The sequence below is a fragment of the Hakea prostrata genome, chromosome 7, assembly GCF_041222555.1.
Source record: "Hakea prostrata isolate BN-2017 chromosome 7, UWA_Hpros_2, whole genome shotgun sequence".
Lineage (NCBI taxonomy): Eukaryota > Viridiplantae > Streptophyta > Magnoliopsida > Proteales > Proteaceae > Hakea > Hakea prostrata.
This window is the reverse complement of record NC_142606.1, coordinates 12,047,258-12,065,961: the sequence shown is the minus strand read 5'-3', so window position 1 is coordinate 12,065,961 and position 18,704 is coordinate 12,047,258. Positions and strand designations below refer to the sequence as shown.

The window sequence follows — 18,704 nt, the reverse complement described above, 5'->3', positions numbered from 1 at the left end:
CTTGAATCTCCCTTTTGACATATTTTTAATTTTTGAGACAGAGAAAACAAATCAAAGTTGTTTTACAAAAACCCTTTCTAAACAATAAAATTGGACCAGTTTACTTTTTAAAAACAAAATAACGGCCCATTTAATGAAACATTTTTTTGTGTTCTTCAACATTCTGAAAATGAAAAATCCAAAACACAAAGATTCCTTTATACTGAAGAGTCTTGATAGGAAGCTAAATGGCTAGAAAGAAAAGCTCCTAACCCTGAAGGAAAGGAAATTCTAAGAAAAGCCGCAGCTATAGCTCTTCCCTCCTACTCCATGTCTTGATTCCTCCTTCCTAAAAATCTATGCAATCAAATGAATAGAAAATCAAACATTCTAGCATGTATTGGGTGCATTGAGATGCACTATGTTGAAGCAAGAAAAAAGAGGGTCTTGGGTTTAAGGATTTCCACAATTTCATCAAAGCAATGCTTGTTAAAACAATGTTGGAGGCTCCTAGCAAAGCCTGAATCCTTGTGGGCAAGGACTTTTAAAGCAAAATACTTTTCTGATGTATCTCTCCTCAATGCCCAAGTTCCAAGTTAAGCTTCATGGGCATGCAAGACTTAATGTGCGGGAAAGACATCCTAAATTTGAGTATATCAAGCAATGAATAAGATAATCGTATATACCTATACACTTAGCTAAATTTTCAGCACTTGCAATTCATCTAATTAATCCCCATCCAACCATCAGTACAATATAACCAAGCTTGTTGATCTTATCAATTGGCCATTATTTCGATGGATACTTCCCTACTTAGGGAACTATTTTCATCACAAGAGGTTTGTGCAAATTTGGCTTTTGCCTATTCTTTCACAATCCACTAGGGATTCATGGCTCTAGACAATAGCAAAGTCAGATAATTTTAGTCTAGTGTTAAAAGTTTTTATCATCTACGTTAAGCATAGAGCATTGGTGCAAGGAGTTGCTAGTACTTCGTCTAACCCCCTCTCCAATTGGTCTTTCATATGGAGACTAAGGTCTCTTCCAAAAATTCAGCATTTCATTTAGAAGGCAAGTCATGAAGCCCTTCCCATGGACAACCCACTCTTTAGGAGACAAGCAACACCTTCCCCTCTTCATCTTGTATGTGGTGCAGATGTTGAGATAGTTTGTCATGCACTCCTCCGGTGTCTATTTGCAAATGACTCTTGGAGAGCATCTCTACTCACATTGGATACATCAAGTTTCACTAGGACTACCATTCATGAGTGAATGTCTTTCATTGATTCTAAGTTCAACACTTTATACTTTTAAGTATTATGGATTGAGTGGGCTCAACATGGAGATCTCTAGCTTGAATCATTTGGAACCCCAAGAATGAACCATCATTTAAAGGGGAGATCCCAAATTTGAAATACTCAATATCTAGAATAGATAAGACTGTCAGAGGATGTACAAATGCAGCCTCAACGTATGGTTGAGTCATTTGTCATTCCATCCATAGCTCCCCAACCTTTTGTGCAACAAACTAATTTATTTTCTACTTTTATAGATGCAAATTGGGACATGTTTCAAAGAGTGCAGGCCATGGGTGCATCATTTGGGATCTAGGTGGATCTTTTATAGTAGCACAAGCAGTCTATGGTTCGAGTGCATCAGCAATTGCTACTGAAATGGAAGCAATTCAAGACATTATTTAGCTTGCAAGAACTTTGCAAATTTCATCCTTAACCATCCACTCAGATTGTCAATCTGCTGCCCTCTCTCTTGATGGGAAGTCCCGGTCTCTTGTATGGGCTAGTTGCAACTTATCTAAAGAAACTATGAAGCTTTTTTGTTTGTTTTCTTTCATTTCCATTAAGTATACAAGTAGGTCTGAGAACCTGTATGTTGATTATACACCTAAGGCGGCTAGGAAGTTCTCTCTGTTTTGGAATTGGTGCACTTCGCCACGTAAATTTGTACTAAACTCTTTCTTTCTCCTTCACAAGCATCTCTTTGGAGAATTTAATTTAAGTTGATGTTGAACCTAAAAAAAAGGAAAACAAAATAAATAAAAGATTCTCCATACACAAGTCATTCTAAACAAGGAGTCACCAAAGTTATTTCTTTAGGAATATGGGTGAAACTTCACTCAACAAACATTGACTTGAGTATCATAAGATCCCTAACAATTTATTGAATCTCCATGGAGGGAGAATTATTATAGTTCAAAGAGTAGCCAAGTTGGCATAAATGTAAATAATTTTTTTTTTGGTGAGGTAAATGTGAATAACTATCCTTTCATATTAGGGGTTACTCACCCTTGAATTAGCAGTTGACTTTCCTAAATCATTGAATGACTCGATTATTTGATTGTAGAGTTTCATATATGTTGAATGTTGATGCAAGGAAATTCATGAAGCCCTAAAAACCCTCATTTTTTTTGTTTGGTCATCATCAAACCAAACACAAGGACTCAAACCAAAAGGCCTAAGGAATGAAAGAGAGGCGAGGGAGGGGGAAGGTGTGGAGGGACAAAGGTAGGTTTAAACCGAAGACATCATTGGTCTTGGTCCCTCTACATGGGAAGCTGTCACCATTGTGTTCGAGGCATATTGATCTATGAACCCAATTAACCATAGAAAAAAATGTGTTGACCGTTTTACCCCTTCCATGTTTGGAAACTCCCCATGAATCATGCTTTTAGGTAGAGTCCCAATGAATTAAGGGGTGTTATTGAGAAAATGAAACCACACCAATAGTTGCCATCTCAGCTTCTCTTATATTATGATTGGTACTAAATCAATAGTCAAAGCAAAAACTTCTATGGTTAGGACTCAAAATAGAAGGTGAACTGACAAAATCTCCTCACCCGAAAAATATATAAACCAGACATTTCATTTTTTTTCCACAAAAAAAGGACATTTCAAATATCATTACAAAAAAAAAGTTGAAAGAGATAAATTTACTTCGTATCATTTTTTTCTTTGGTAATAACTTACTTTGTATTCACATCTTATCATGTTCTACTCAGAAAAATAAAATGACACCGTATCATGACAGTATAATAATGTAATTAAATATTAAAAAGATATATGCATGCAGTTTGTTAAATGGAAATTCAAATCCAAAAGTTTTAAGAATTGAATGAAAAGTTAAGTCATATATGAATCATATATTCTAGAGTAAATTGTAGTGAACCTAAAAATGAAGGCCTTAAAACACATCTTATTTTATATTTGAAAAATACAGACACTCAAAAAATTGGATATATTAGTTTAATTTTTCAATGAAAACGTTAAATCACTGTTTATCTTCTTTCAATTATAAAAATATCTCTATCAAAATATGAAAGAAAAAAATAAACAACTATTTGTTCTATAATTTATTATTACAAACAATCTACTTCATATTGATTTAAATGATTTTTTTTTTTACTTGGCTGTAAAAGACAGAGTTCAACTTATTGGTAGGTAAATCCGAATTTAATCCGTATCTTCAATGTCTTTGGGGGTTGAGATTGAGGGGTTGGTGGAAGAGGGACTTTAATCAAACCGTATAAAGTAAGAACAGTTGCTGCACAAATATGTCCCGTGCAACAGCAAAGAAAAACCCCGTTGATTATTTTTAACCGAGTTTAATTTGATTACAGTTGAAACCGATGCAATAAATCAGGTAAAAAAAGGGTAGAAAAGTAAATGAACTATTTTTTAATGGGCAAACATGTCATATGGTCTGAGAAGATATTGGTCCAATCTGTGACACGTATGTAGTAAAGTCAAGATAACCTCTGTGTCAGGGGAGAAACGGTGTGCTCCTCTCACGTTTTTTGAACACAAAATAGAACGGATTTCACCTGTAAACATTACAGAAAATCCAAGATAAGAATTTGAGTGGGTCCCATGTCGGTTCACAAGTGTACGGAGAACTGATCCGGACTTCCATGTGATGTTCCAGACTTTTCTTTATCCCCCGATGTCTGTTGAGTGAACGCGATGGAAAATAAAAACAAGGAATGAGAAGTCGGAAAAAGGGGAAAGGACAAAAGGATGATTTTGTTTGGGTCCTTCGCTTTTAATGGATAGGATCGTCAAGCTGACCGTTTGATTGAAATTTCAATCAAAATTTTGAATTTGATTATTAAAGTTTAATGATCGAGATTTAATTTCGATCGAAAATTTAGATCTGACGGTCCGAGATTTTGACTTGTCGGTCATGCACATTATCCAATAAAATTAACAAAAGAAACGAGAAGTTTCTCCATCACCAAAAATAGAAGTCAGTTTATTAAAAAGGATAAGAGATAAAAAAAATAAGGGTATCAACGTCATTTTATTTCTGTATTAGAAGAATTGTCATTTGACCGGAAGGGATGTTGAGCAATGCCGTTCTACGATCTTGTGGCGCCTCACGTTAATTTTCTCGGGGGTTTAGCTTTTTCTCTGTGCTGGTAATGGAGTTAGGGTTTTAGGGTTCTTCGATTCCTGTTCAACTCCTACAAACAAAATTTTCAACTCTCAAGTCCCAACAGCTCTGTAAAGAACAGTCGTAATCTGTCTGCATTGCCTCAACTCTCTCTCTCTCTCTCTGCCCCAATCGACGCCATGGATAGATACCAGAGAGTCGAGAAACGGAGTCCTGAGTCTCCGATTAACGAGAATGAGATCAGAATCACATCACAGGGTTTGATAAGGAACTACATCAGCTATGCAGCTAGTCTCCTTCAGGTAATCTATCTGTTCTCTTTTGTTACGAGAGCTTTTTTAAATGTTTGCTCATTTTGTTGTTGATTTGTTTCCATAATGTGAGTAATTTCTGCTATGCTTAATTGGTTTTGGAGATGCTGTACGTCATCCATTGTTTTTTTTAGTAGCAGTACGTCATCCATTGTAGTTTGCTTGTGTTGTATCAATTTAATTAGTCCCTGGGCTGTGTTAGTTTAGTCTTATTGCAATAATTTGTCATTCTATATTTATGCTCGCTATTTGTTTCATTATTTCCTTCTGGCTCGGTGCTCCACCTTGTGTTCGGCTTCGGTTTGGTCTACATTGCGGTGTTATTTTTTTGTTGGAATCGGAAAGCAATTTCCTTTTTTCTGTCTCTTATCGTTTCTATCTGTTTCAGTGTCAAATGTTGAACAAGTAGAATAAAGAAATTTCAAGAACATGTGACCAATAGTTTGACAAGAAATACTAATATCCTAGTTAATAGTTGAAACGGAGGCAGTTCTTTAATTCTTTTACTTGTTTTTCAGCAAACGTCTAAAGAATTATGTTGTAAATTTCTGTCTGTATATTTGGTAAGTTTCATATTCGGTTCTATTTATTTTGACATAAAGTTTTACTTGGAAGGTTTTCAGTGGTAAATTTCAATGTGTAATATTTTTTTATGTTAAAAAGTTTTTGAATTTTTTTATCCATTAGTAGAACTATCTTTGAACACTTCTCAACTACCAAGATTTACTTGTTGACCTTTCTGAAGTGAAAAACTTAGCCAAAAATTTTCTCATTGACATTTTGAGTTGAAACAAATGAAGCTTTAGTTAAATATTCTTTGGTACAGTCGAATATTTGTATCATTATTATCATCATCTGGAGTGCTTCCTGTGCCTTTTTCCTTTTGGCTTTCTTTTATATGTTAAATGTTATGATGTAAGTTAATGAGGTGAGAAGTTCCTACTGTAACTAATTCCTAAATTCACTGGATACGGTAATTCAAGTTTTCAGTAGCTCCTTTCAGTTTTCATTGACCAGTCATTGATAGCCTTGGCACTCAACTTAATCACTAGTGTGTTCCATCCATATGTACAATTGCACAGTCAAGCAACAATGCACTATCGGACAAGCCTTGTTCATGCGCACAACTATGGTCAGCAACATTAATCCAGAAGTTGTTTCACACAAAATCTGTATTACTATTGGAGGCCCTCACTGATGTCATACATAAATACACAATTGTATGGATCATTGTTCTTCTCAACATTTGGCATGCATACAATTCCTGTGGCAATGTTTATTTAGTAAGCACATTTGTCTTCTAAACAAGCACTCCAGATACAAGTAGACATTCACAACTTTGAATATATGTGCTTTGACAAGTTGGTTATCTGTATAAAGTAATGGTCGCATCGACTTCAACATCTATTCATAACCATTTTTCAATTTAGAGCTAAGAGACCAGAACCATGGCTGTTCCCAAGTTTCCACCATTGATGTACAAAGGCTAGGCTTTCACCTGCTTACCTTAAATGATATTGGTTGCACCCACGACAATTCCTTTGCACCAAACCAAGAGGCCAAAACAATTGGTTGTCAAATAGGCAATGCTAATCATGTCCAGCACCAACTGAACACACCCACATTCAAATAACTTGAACTATATTGATGTAGTTTAATGTGTCAATCTCTAGCCATCGTCTCCTAATAGAAGTGTGGAATGTGGAAGAGCTTAGGAACCCATGGGCTAGCTTGGCTGACCAACTTGTTTAATAAGATTATGAGCACAAGGAGAGATGAATGGAGGAGAAACATTGTGGTACTTGAACTTGTAGGGGCTGTTGGGGATCGGTGGAACACCATGGAAAGGGAATTGTACTACGAGGTTAGAGAATTAACCCACTGGAATTTGATGAAAAGAGTGTTGATTGAGAGATTCCTACCCGAGCACTACAAGACTAGACTCTCCAGGAGCAATTCCACACTTTGAGATAGGGGACCATGTTAGTGGCTGATCACATTTAGTAGTTTGATTCACTAGCCTCTAGGACAAGGACTCGGGAAAGTGAGCTAGAGACTATGACTCCACTTAGGCTTGGTCTGAAGTATGAGATACAGGTGGCCCTAGGTATGATAGACGTATAGGACCTCGGAGACTTGTTTGAAAAGGCCCTATGTGTGAAAACCTTACTTGCTTAGAAAAGCAATCAAGTCAGGACTTCAAGAGGGATCCCACCACCAACAAACCATACACTTCATCCACTATGGTCCTTCCTAAGGTGCCGAATCTTATCAGAGCAGAAAATAGAGCTCAAATGTTTAACAACAACCCAAGATAATGCTTTTACTGTTATGAGAGAGGATAGTTTGCCAGAGAGTGCCCTAAGAGAAGAGGACTTGTAGTCTTTGATACCAACTAGAAGGGTCTTGACGAAGTAGTAGTGTGCCCTCCACTTTAGCTTGAACCATAAGAGAAGTACGATGAGGATTGTATCAATCCATAGGCCCAATTAAATGTCATGTCCAAGATATTAGTTGCAGACACTGAAGGTGAATACTGGAGAGGTAGCATCTTCCACGGCAGACTTAGAGCAGGACTACTTGCTTAGCTTATTGTAGACAATGGTAGCTATCTGAATGTTTTGTCTGAAAACTTCGTGAAAAGGGTAGGACTCAAGCTAGAGAAGCATCCCCAACCATAAAGGGTCTCCTTCCTCAACAATGCCAAACTTGATGTAACACTTAGGTGCCTATGGACTCCTACTCAGACAAAATTTTGCTGATGTGGTACCCATGAAATTGTTTGATATTATTCTTGAAAGACCGTGGTTATTCGACAACAATGTCACTATCATTCGCAGGGAGATCAAGTGTCTTTGAACATAGGAACCAAAAGATAGTGCTACTACCATTGAACCTATCAGAGGAAGCTAAGAAGGCACAAGCCCTAAGGACCAACCAGAAGGACTCGAACCAAAGTGAACCAATCTTAGTGGCTCCGTCCAGCGGTCGAGCCAAGAGGAAATGTTGGAGCCATCTGCATAAGGTAGGAAAAGGCTGAGAGGGCAAGAGGGTGAAGGGTCAAGAGTTTCCTTTAGATCTAGGAGGAAGAGGAGGGTGGGAGGCCGTCCAGAAAGAGTCCCACTTAAAGAGGTATGAGTAGACCCAGTTAACCCAACTGGAATTCTCATGTGAGGAGATTCTCCAAATGAGCTTAGGGCCTGTTTGGTTACATGAATCTAGAGATTTGAAATCTCTGGATTTATGAATGCGAGATTTATACCCATTTGGTTGTGAAAATCTCTAGATTCATGAAATCTAGAGATTCATCTTTTTACACTAAAAACGTGAATCTGTAGATTTATGGGTATGGGGTGAAATCCATAGATTTCATACCTACTATAAAAACGCTAAACATTTGCGCATTCACAAAAATCACTGATGAATCCACATATTTCATTCCACATATTCAGCTAACCAAATAGTTAATTTTATAAATTATGACTCCATAGATTTGAAATCTATAAATTTGAAATCTCTAGATATTTGAAATCTCCAGACTCATGTAACCAAACAGGCCCTTAAGGAGGCTGGCTATATTAAATTCATTATTGCGTTGGATGCCAAGGCCACCTTTGGATTTGGATCTGCATATTTTGGACCAACTAATTCGTTGAATGATTCCAGAGGATTCTCGGCCCTTCCAGAGGAAACTACAGAAAAGATATTCTATGGCATGGATAGTAGATTTGGGATGGCAAAGACTTCACACCAGTAAGATATAGGACGATTGGAGGACTGATTTTATAAGAAGTCTGCCAGCATAAGATAGGAGCTTGCCTTTCTAGAGTTGGAGTTTGATGCGGATGAGGTCGGGCATGAGGACAATGGTTGAGATGAAGGCGTACAAGGGTTTTGAAGTTAATTTCAAAGTGACATGTCATTATTTCACTACTGAAAGGTGCCATAGTTATGGACACTTTTCGAGTATACACAAGAAACGACACTAACTACCCTCATGGGGAAAAATTGGTAGTTAAAAAAAATGCAATAAACGACTTTCAACTTTTGGAAAACCCTTTTTACCCTTACAATAAATGCTACACATCAACTCACTTTTGGGAATAGGACAATGAGCAAATAAAGAAGGTAACAACTTGTTAATTCATCACTTTGGTGACAAGAGGTTCCACAATTTAAAACACGAAGTGGCATCACACATGAAGTCATTTATTGTCTTGTGCTTGGAGGAAACACAAGCATCAATTATGTCCATATACAGGACAGTGGTATGTTTAGGGGCTTTCTGTATTGAGGAGTCCCTAAACTGCTTCTTTGGTCTTTCTGCTATTCATGTGTTGAGTTTGGTGGGGTTCGGGGGAATAAGGCTGCAGTGTACATTGTAAAAGCTTGTGCACTACATCTTTGATTAATAAAAGCAAATTTGGAAGAATCAAGATATACAGTGAACACTTCGAGTCCTAGTGATAGAGTCTGAATGGAAAGGATATCCAATACAATTTCAATTCACACCATTAAAGGTGTCAACACGTCTCACCCCTGTATTGGATATTTATGTATGTACAGGCATTACATTTTCTTTTCTTGTGTTATTAGAAATTTCAAGATTTTTTTTTCTTTCTTCTGTTCTAATTCTTCTGAAGTTGTTTGTTAACTTATGTTCCAAAAATTTTGTGATTCTGATTGTAATTACTGTGCTAGCTGTTGATGGATAAAATTCTTTCATGCATTCAGTCATTCCCTGTTTCTCACTTGAAAATTGGTCATCAGGATTTGTGATGTACTGTTGCTCTACTGTTTCCAACTTATTTACTGTTATATACAATCTGTATGATGCTTTTTTCAGGAGAAAAGGGGGAGGGAGATTGTCTTGAAGGCAATGGGACAGGCAATCAGCAAGACTGTGGCCATTGCTGAGATTATAAAGGTTTGCCTATATACCTTACTAGAAATGTTCTTCACCTTTGTTGTGATTCTTTAATATGGATATATATTCAGCTCTTACATGTGAAAACAGAAGAGAATCCCAGGATTATATCAAGAAACTGTCATCAGCTCAACTAGCATAACTGATGTATGGGAACCCATTGAGGAGGGTCTTGTACCGTAAGTCTCTAGACTGTTTATTCAAAAAAAAAAAAAAAAAAAAAAAAAAAAAAAAAAAAAAAAAAAAAAAAAAAAAAAGGCCTTGTATGGAATTCATGTTACAGTTTAATACCTTTGGATATAAATGTGGTCTGCAGCTTGGAAATGACTCGTCATGTTTCAGTGATTTCAATATCTTTGTCAATGATGGAGCTAAACAAAAACTCTCCTGGGTAAATTTTTCTCTACTTTCTGAAGTGCATTTTTTTAAATTTTTTTAAAGGGTTTAAAAGATTATATTGATATTATATGGTTTACCAGAGAATGACTTGCAGTTTTAGCTTATTGTATTCTCTAAGATTGAATGATGCAAAACAGTGTCTTGCGGTAATATTAGGTTTCAAGGTCCATCCAATGAGCAGTTCTGGTCAAAGCAGCAGTATCAGCAACCAAGACAAGCTCCTGCTTCAATCAGAGGTGCAAATGAAGGTCATGTTTCTGCTAAAGATAAGGAGTGTTGCCTCATAATGTACCTTTATAAATATCTGCTAAATGGTTCTCTGTTATTTCTGTAGATTCATATATCCGGGGACGAGGTCGTGGTAGAGGGAGAGGAAGGGGTCGGGGCAGAGGTGGATATGGAAATATCCAAGGTATTATGCAATGCTTGTTTCTTTCTTTTTGGATAATTCTTTTATTTTTTCTTCATCTCTGTGATTGAATTCATTTCTCTTTTCGGTTGGGGTTGGGGGTTGGTGAACAGAAGATGGTGGCTATTGGAATCCGGGTCGAGGTGGTGGACGAGGCAGAGGTTGGGGCTATCGTGGTACGTGCTTATCGATGTGTGCCTATGGTTGTTCCCTCCTTCCCCCCCCCTTTTCTTTCTTGCCCATACCCAATCCCCTCCCCCATCTTGGGTCAATCCATCTCTGATTTAGGAGTCGGTTTTCTGAGTTCTGTCACTTCTGCGGAAAGAGGAGTGTTTTTTGTTTTTTTGGGGGCGGTGGTGGTTTGGTTGGGAGATGCTGCAGGGCAAAGAGTGGATTAGTGCCCAATTGCTGAAACCTTATAGAAAAATACAAATTGCTCATGCATGGTGACCCATCTGGTTATGTACTCGTAAGAGTTTAGGTTGTGTGTGACACTTTCGCTTTTTCTGGTGTTTACCCACTGGTTTTCATGTGTATACAGGTGCCGGATATGGCAGAGGTGGAGGCAGGGGTTATGGTGGTGGCCGGGGACGTAGGGGTGGTGCCGTGGGAGGACTAGTTGGAACCTGGCGTAGGTATCAGGATTGAATGTTGGGTTTTGCTCCTTTGTGCCTTGGCATGATAAGGAATAGTATTTGGGAACTGTTTCACCAAGCATCGAACTGTGGCTTTATCAAGAGTTGGTGTTGGCAGTGTATAGTTCATTTTCTCTTTTATATTGTTATATTATTATATTACATGATGTGGGCAGGCTGGCGTGCTTTATGGATTTTGATTTTTGGTTTGTGATTAGTCAATTCGCTGTAATTCATCCCCCTCTCATTTCGGATTTGTATTTATCTACTTGTGAGGTGTCCGAACGCCTTTCCCTTCACCGGTTTGGTGCAGTGGAGTTTTCACTTTGACGAAATGAAAATAAAAGATAAAGAAAAATGGAAGCCCGTCTCCTTTAGGTTTTTTAGGAATCTATAAATCAGGGCTGGTAGTGAACCAAACTGGTTTATTAATTTGTAGCAAGTACATTACCGGTCGAACCCAATAATGGGCATGACGAATCACCGGATGGCTGATCATGTCCATTTGATTTTCCTGCATTCTCAGTATTGATCAATTTAGATCAAACACAGAATTTACGAAGAACGATTAGGCACTTCAAGGGCTGGTTAATTCATGCATAAGATTCAATGAACTCAAAACGGATGGACGCGCCCCTCTGGTGTTCCATATTTTCGCTACAGCTTCGATTAGTTGAATTGGCACCCAGAAAAGGAAACAATGCTGGATTGGTTTGATTCAATGTACAGAATACAGATACGCTTGTCATTCTGTCTCTCTCTTTCTTTGTTCCTTTTTCTGGCTTGGGGCTCAAGTTTCTCTCTCTTCCTTGCCTAACACTCTTCTCCCTTATTTATAAATCCGTCCTCCGTTACTCGTCTGATCTCCTTCTCTGGCTTCTGGGTTTATGAGCAGACAGTGGTAAGGTGGTAAGTTCTCTCTGTCTCTGAGGTTCAGGCGCATGGACTGTCCATTGTGAATCTGAAAGTCTTCTATAACCTCTTTAAAGGTTGGTTTCTCCGAGGAAAGAAGTGAAATGAAGGGATAAACCTATTAAAAATGCTCATAATACCATAATTTTACAATTGTGGTGCACATGGATGTCCTGAATACTTTTGGTCCTGGTTGCATCGTCTGTGCTAGCCCCAGTCGCCAAAAACAATGGATACTTCTCCTTCACTATATCAGTTACTCAATTACTCTCTTCCCAAACTTTTCTGTTCTGTAATAGCAGCTCTAGTGCTCTCAATGCCTTTCAAATTCCAGGGAAGTGGCCCTAGATCTTCATCATGGAACCGAAAAATGACTTCTTTCTTTTCTCATGATTGGATGCAACACTTATCAGTTGTCATTGAGATACTTCTTTCAATTAAAGTTCAAACCTGTCTATGGTGTTCAGGAATGATATTCAATGTAGGGTCTAAGGACGCTACTCCCAGCCCTGCTGGGTAGGTCCCATGAAAACCCTATTGGACAGTACATATTGGAAAATTGCTGTTCTAAGAAGATCTTTTCATTGGGTGTCAATATGGAGCCAAATTAAATCCTTGAAACCCAACCTTCAACACCTTATTTTTGTGTTTCCTGCTTTTACTTTCAACAATTTTCCAGTAAATTATCTTTAAATCATGGCAAGTTAATCTAATAGAGTTACTTGTTCTGTTGCAGATTTGGCTTTTGGAGGCATAGATAGTTATAAGGAGATTGAGAAAGACGATCCGGATTACTGAATCCAATGAGTCACTTCTGTATTCTTTCTTTCTTCCTTCTACTTTCTTTTGCAATGGAAAGCCAATCATGGGGTTTGTTCTCTGCTTCTGCAACATCAAAAACTTATCATCAGACTGAGGATCAGAAAGGCAGTGCAATGAACTCCGATGGATTTGTTGCCGAATTCTCCATAGGAACTGTTGACAGCCAAAAGGCAATTGAGTTGGTAGAAAATGCAAAGAAAAACTGGATGCTCCAAATTCATGTTGGCAAAAGGCTTATAGGGATCTCTTTGCAACTTGTTCAGTTGTTTTGGCAGATAAGGAGAAGCAATCTAGACTTTCGTGGCATCTCAGTAATTGCTTTCAAGAAGACACTGGGAGACCACCTTTCCCTTCCTGCAGCACCAATACTCCCATTCTGAACTGCCTCAAGAAATTGGATGAGCAAGCACATAAAGTGTACCTTGAATTCTTTCTGCAGACCAACTTAATTTGCCATCAGTTACAGTTAAGCATCCGAATCTTGTTCGTGGGTTGCAAATAGAGATGTTCTTTCTAATGAATGAATTTTGATTTTATGTGGTTGCAGGAGTGATGCATTCAAGCAAGAAACAGAGAGATTGGTAAATGATTTAAAGAGATCAGCTGAACTCGTTGAGGATAAACTAGAAAACATGGAAGAGAGATCAGAGAAATTGTTACAGAACTCCAACCAAATCCAAGATTCATTAACATCAATCGATCTCCGAACCCACCAAATGTCAGAGACTTCCAAGGATGTTGAAATCCAAATTGATGCGGTATTAGAACATTCAAAGGCTATTTTCGTGCAATCAAAGGAAATAGTAGCTTCTCAATTAGAGCTTCGTGAAGGGCAAACAGAAATGAAGGGAAAATTAGAGGCAGGAATGGCATTGCTTCATGAATCTTACCAAACCTTAGGACAGGACATAGAGCATTTGAGAAGTGAGGCTGTTGCAATAGAAAGGGAGATCAATCAAGTAGGAGAATCAATGTCATCAAAGATGAGAACTCTTCAAAGTACAGCTGATGATATTGGTAGCATTGCAGGGACATCTTTAGATAAGCAAAAACAGCTTCTTGATGGACAATCAACTGCACTAGAAGGTCTTAGTTACCTCACCAACTTCCAGTCACAAGCATTGGAAGAAAGCAGGTAAGAGTGTATGCTGAAACTCGAGCTTCTAAGTTGTCCATTGCAATGAGTTGTTATTTTCATTTCAACTTATGCGTTAACCCTTTATTTAAACAGGGCTGCTTTGCAAAAGCTGGCTGAATTCAGTCACAAGAAACAAGAGGAGCTTCTTCAACAACAGCAGAAGCTGCAACAAGCCCATGATCAACTTGTAGAAAATTCAAAATCTATCTTGGCAGCTCAGGTCTGTAGTGGATAACCCATCCATCTTCCTCTTTGTTAAATCTGGAATTATGCTTATTGTGGTATTTGATTTCATCTCCAGGAAGCTTTTGAATCAAAACAAGCAAGCATTTTTGTTGCTCTTGATAAGCTCTTCGCCTTGCACAACGCCATATTACTTGAGTCACGTTCGATCAAGTCCTTCTTCTTTTATGCTGTAACCATCTTAGTGCTCTACATGCTAACAAGTACAAACCAGACATATCGTGTGAGGGCAAGGCTTTATCTAGGTTTGCTTCTTGGTACACTCCTTGTTTCAGATTATATTCCTTTAATTTGTGTTGTTATGTCAAGTCTCTTTTTCTTATGTTATTGCAGGTTTATGTGCTACATTTCTGATTGAGTTAGCAATAATCCGGTTTCTAGATTATGATCTTGATCAGCAAACTGGGATTGAATCTAAAATTTATTGGGCTAGAACATCTTTTCTATTCATTGCTTCTACTCAGATTTTATATTCCATTTTCACTTACAGGTAAGCTTGTTACTTTTTTATCCTGAAACATATTCAGGTGACTGGTGCAGCTTGAGTAATCCAAATTGATGGTGATGGGTTTTTGAATTTGCAGGGACTACGAACTGCTAAACCATCGAATGCTACTGAACTTAAATGATAAGATTATTGAAATGGAAAGAAATAACAAGCTACTGTCTCTAGGGAAAGATTTGGATAATATTGAGGATGATGTTAACTTATCATCATGGATTGTTGAAGAATTACCAGAAGATATAGATACTCGCATGGACCCAGATTATTGTTTACCTGCTGAAGAAGTTGCAGAGAATTCACTTGCAACCACTTCAATTACAAGAAGCTATGATCTTCGCCCCCGTCGCCGTCGATGAATCTTCGATTTCAGTCGGTTCAATTCGAAGAAGTTTTGATCTTTGTCCTCAAGGCAAGATGGCATCTTTGTCCTCAAGGCAAGATGGCTCGACCAAGGAATCCCTGGACCACCATCAATGAGGGAATCAAAAATGTAAAATTTATATCTTTCATTAGAAAATGAGATGCCATTTCATTTCATTTTTGTTACTTTTTCAAATATAAAATAAAATTCATTGGTGTCATACATAATGCGCATTATCATATATGCTTTTTATAGAGAGAAAGATACATAACGTATTTAGTGAGTTAGTGACATGAACATGACAGTATTCTTGAATTATTTTTAGCAAACAATGATAGCTCTTGACAATAACAATATTGGTATTTTACTTTTGATCTAGAATTTTTTACATTAGCCTACTCCGTATCCATTAGAAACTCAATGCACTCCCCTCAAAAATGAAATCTTACAAAGCCCCTCTCTATATTTGACACAGTTAGGTTTTCTTTAGTTTTAACTTTAATTTGACAATTTTACCCTCATTTGAATAAATTTATTTAAAATTATAAAAAAAATTGATATGAGCCTTCTCCATCTCATATCAATTGAAAATATTCAACACCTCCTCAAAATCAAAATCTTACAAAGTCTTGTTCACACTTCACACCATCTGTTTTTCTTTAACCGTGATATGATTTTACTTTTTCACCCACACTTAATAAATTTTTATAAAATCATAAATAATATTTTTAATATTCATTTTAGAATCCTAAACAATATTTTGATGTCACCATATTACCTCAAATTATATGACTGAAATTTTTCTCAAATAAAAAAAAAACTCTTGCATGATCATTTTATCACTTTATGGCCAATGTGCTCATATAAACAAATAATTTGACTTTAATTAGTTTACGTGACCTTACAAGGTGGAGTGGAAATGGGGGGGGGGGGCGCCCCCCCCCCCCCCCCCCCTTTGAAATTAATACCTATTTTCCTTCCCCTTGTAGATCCCCTTTGGCCCCCAATTATAATTGTACGTATCCCCTTGCCCCTCCATTAATATTGATTGGGTCATGCTCTTCTTTCTTGTTTCTTACCCCTGTTTGTTGTTATTCTAATTCCCTGTTTCCCCTTGTTCAAGACTTTTTAATTATTATTTTTTATAGGGGAGCTTTTTTATATAATTAATATAGGCGCTTCGCTCCTAGCCCGGAGAGGATTCGAACTCTAACCTCCTATGTGGAAATGTTGGTCCTTTGCCAACTGAGCCATCCTTTGGGGTCAATAGATTTGAATCTATATTTTTTCTTATAATTTCTCCCACAATTTTAGCCCTTATTTTATTTTAATATATTTTTTTATAATTTACTTATAATTGTGTTATCTATATTTTAGTCCTCTTATTAATTTACCTAAATTTATAATGTAGATCCTACATGTCAAAATATAATAAAATATTTTGAGATAGGACCCACAATGGGTCCCGCATTGCCCCACATATATTCGTCCCCCAATGTTCAATCCTGGCTCCGCCCATCCCATGTGAATATGTCTTGTAAGGTTTACATGGTGCTTCTAGTACTTTGGATTGGAATTGTTCAAACTTAGTTCAGCTCATTAAGAACTTTTTGTTGGGATTTGAAACTTGTGTAGTATTACATATTTTGCGAATAGATAATGTTTCTGCCGATTTGTTAGCTAGAGATGCTCGTTATTTGGGTATGTCTAAAGTTTGGTGGATGTAGCACCACGATGTCTTGATCCTTTGTACTATGTTCCTACTAGGAGAATTTCCCCATAATTGTTTCCGTGAATGAATTTCTTTTTTTGTGTTTGGTAAAAAAAAAAAAAAAAAAAAAAAAAAAAAAGAGAAAGAAAAAGAAGAAGAAGAAGAAGAAGAAGAGGGCTCATGTAAAAAAATTCTTACAAATATTAATTAGAATTTCAAATAAATTTATAAAGTGAGGCTAAAATTGTAAAAGCAAATTTGAAACAAAAGAAAATTTGACGGTGCTAAATGTGGAGGGGGCTTTTTAAGGTTTCAATTTTGAATCGGCTGCGTTGAATTTTCAATTGAAATGGAAGGAGCTCATATAAAAAACTCTTTGATCTATTTTAAATAATTTAAAAAATTCGGTAACAATGAATCTAGCTTCTTTAGCGTCCATGTGAAACTTGTCTTCCACATGTACATTTGAGTAAATCCACTAATACTAGGTTGAATTGAAGTTGCTTACAGTACAATTCTTGTACTCGATACTTTAGAGGGGAAATACCATAAATCTAATCTAGTAATCTCATTGACTAATTGTTGCCAAGCAAATAAAGAAGGGAATTATACCTTTGGATATACTTATTTAAGTGTGTAATAAAAAAATAAAATAAATATTAATGCAAGATTGGTAGAGTGGTAGAGGTCGTGGGTTCGATTTTTGCAGACAACGTCTTTCCCTCTAATGATGTAATCAAGGTGTGCGCAAGCTGTGATCCGAATGAACCTCAGCATTAAAAAAAAATAAAAAATTAGTTAATTGATAGGGCGTCCTTATCTTATGGGTCATTAATTATATTATGGCATCAAGTCTTTAAATAGACTTCTTCTAATTTATTCTTTGTCCACCACCCTAGGCAAGTGGGGGTGACACTGGATATTATTATTAAATTTAACCACCTCCCAACTCCCAACTCAAAAAAGAGAAATTAGGCAGAACAAAAGAAAGAGAAAAACAACTTCAACCAATCAGTGGGTGAGGGAAGAGTCCACTTTGATAAGTTCGTTATTTATTTATTATTATTATTATTTTCATAGAAAAGTAGGTTTAGTAGGTAATAGGTGCAACTAGGGGAAAGTCAAAATTGAATACTAAGGGAGGTTAACTACTATATTTCACACATGTCACAATGATTTTCTGTCCATTAAAGAGGGCTTTAGGGGGTGAATCAGGAGTCCACTTTGGTTAGTTCATTATTTACTTGTTTATTATTATTATTTCTTCAAGTTGGCTTAGTTGGTACCAATTAAGGTTCAACTCAAGTTTTTTTTAGGTGTTTGAGGTTCATTAGGGCCATTGTGTGTGCACATCGATTACATCTTCAGAGGAAACTTTGTCGTCCGTAAGGATAAAATCTATGACCTCTCCATTGAGAAATATGGATCTTACCACTCTATCAACTCTGCATTGACAAAGGTCAAAACATGATTTAACATTGAGAGAGGTTAAGTATTGTACTTTACATAGGACATCGACGACTTTCTATCTATTGTTTTTACCGTTAAAATGGAAAGTAAGAAATTTTCAAAATATTAAAGAGTGAGGAGGAGATTGCTCCACCCTTGATAACGACAAACACCTCTTGATCCTTAAAGTCTATTATTCTAACAATCAGAATATAATATTTTTGTTTATATATAAACGCCGTAAGAATACAATTGATATATAATTTGAAACAGAGTGCCTTAACCTAATAACAGAAATTCCAATAGGATATAAATCGAATAGTAATGCAGAGGGCATATGTGTAATTTGCTTAAGTTATTATATTGGTACCATTGGATTGGGATAATCTGTTGGCGAGTCCAGTTTTAAGAGTTATTTTTTTCTTTTTAATCTAAAAAAAGGGAAGGGTCAAGTCCAACTTTACTGAGTTACGAGAAGAAATGGCTTTGGCAACAA

The 18,704-nt window shown here is 36.8% G+C and overlaps 2 protein-coding genes across 3 annotated transcripts; both read left to right on the top strand.

The window, feature by feature from the left end:
- Positions 1–4,341: 4,341 nt before the first annotated feature.
- Positions 4,342–11,371, top strand: LOC149009807 (Alba DNA/RNA-binding protein). 2 transcript variants are annotated; one of them, XM_089164354.1, is made up of 8 exons: positions 4,342–4,688; positions 9,544–9,624; positions 9,715–9,803; positions 9,941–10,015; positions 10,180–10,259; positions 10,358–10,435; positions 10,546–10,608; positions 10,974–11,371. In XM_089164354.1, exons 1-8 carry the CDS (start codon positions 4,566–4,568, stop codon positions 11,078–11,080), a joined length of 696 nt encoding a protein of 231 aa, XP_089020480.1. In that variant the 5' UTR covers positions 4,342–4,565; the 3' UTR covers positions 11,081–11,371. The 2 variants fall into 2 exon arrangements, with proteins under 2 accessions (XP_089020480.1, XP_089020479.1); XM_089164353.1 differs by having other exon boundaries at positions 10,180–10,271.
- Positions 11,372–11,963: 592 nt separating this feature from the next.
- LOC149009806 (protein GAMETE EXPRESSED 1-like) lies at positions 11,964–15,077 on the top strand. Its single transcript, XM_089161845.1, is given in 8 exon segments — positions 11,964–12,056; positions 12,716–12,996; positions 12,999–13,266; positions 13,349–13,936; positions 14,033–14,159; positions 14,241–14,427; positions 14,516–14,672; positions 14,767–15,077. Coding segments are annotated over 7 exon segments (1,818 nt in total). The 5' UTR covers positions 11,964–12,056; positions 12,716–12,782; the 3' UTR covers positions 15,044–15,077.
- The last annotated feature ends 3,627 nt before the right edge of the window (positions 15,078–18,704 follow it).

Excerpts from the sequence above, each read along its gene's own strand:
- LOC149009807 (XM_089164353.1), top strand. The coding sequence starts at position 4,566 with ATGGATAGATACCAGAGAGTCGAGAAACGGAGTCCTGAGTCTCCGATT. Across the intron at positions 4,689-9,543 it reads ATGCAGCTAGTCTCCTTCAG|GAGAAAAGGGGGAGGGAGAT; the intron begins GTAATCTATCTG and ends TGCTTTTTTCAG. Across the intron at positions 9,804-9,940 it reads ATTGAGGAGGGTCTTGTACC|CTTGGAAATGACTCGTCATG; the intron begins GTAAGTCTCTAG and ends TGTGGTCTGCAG.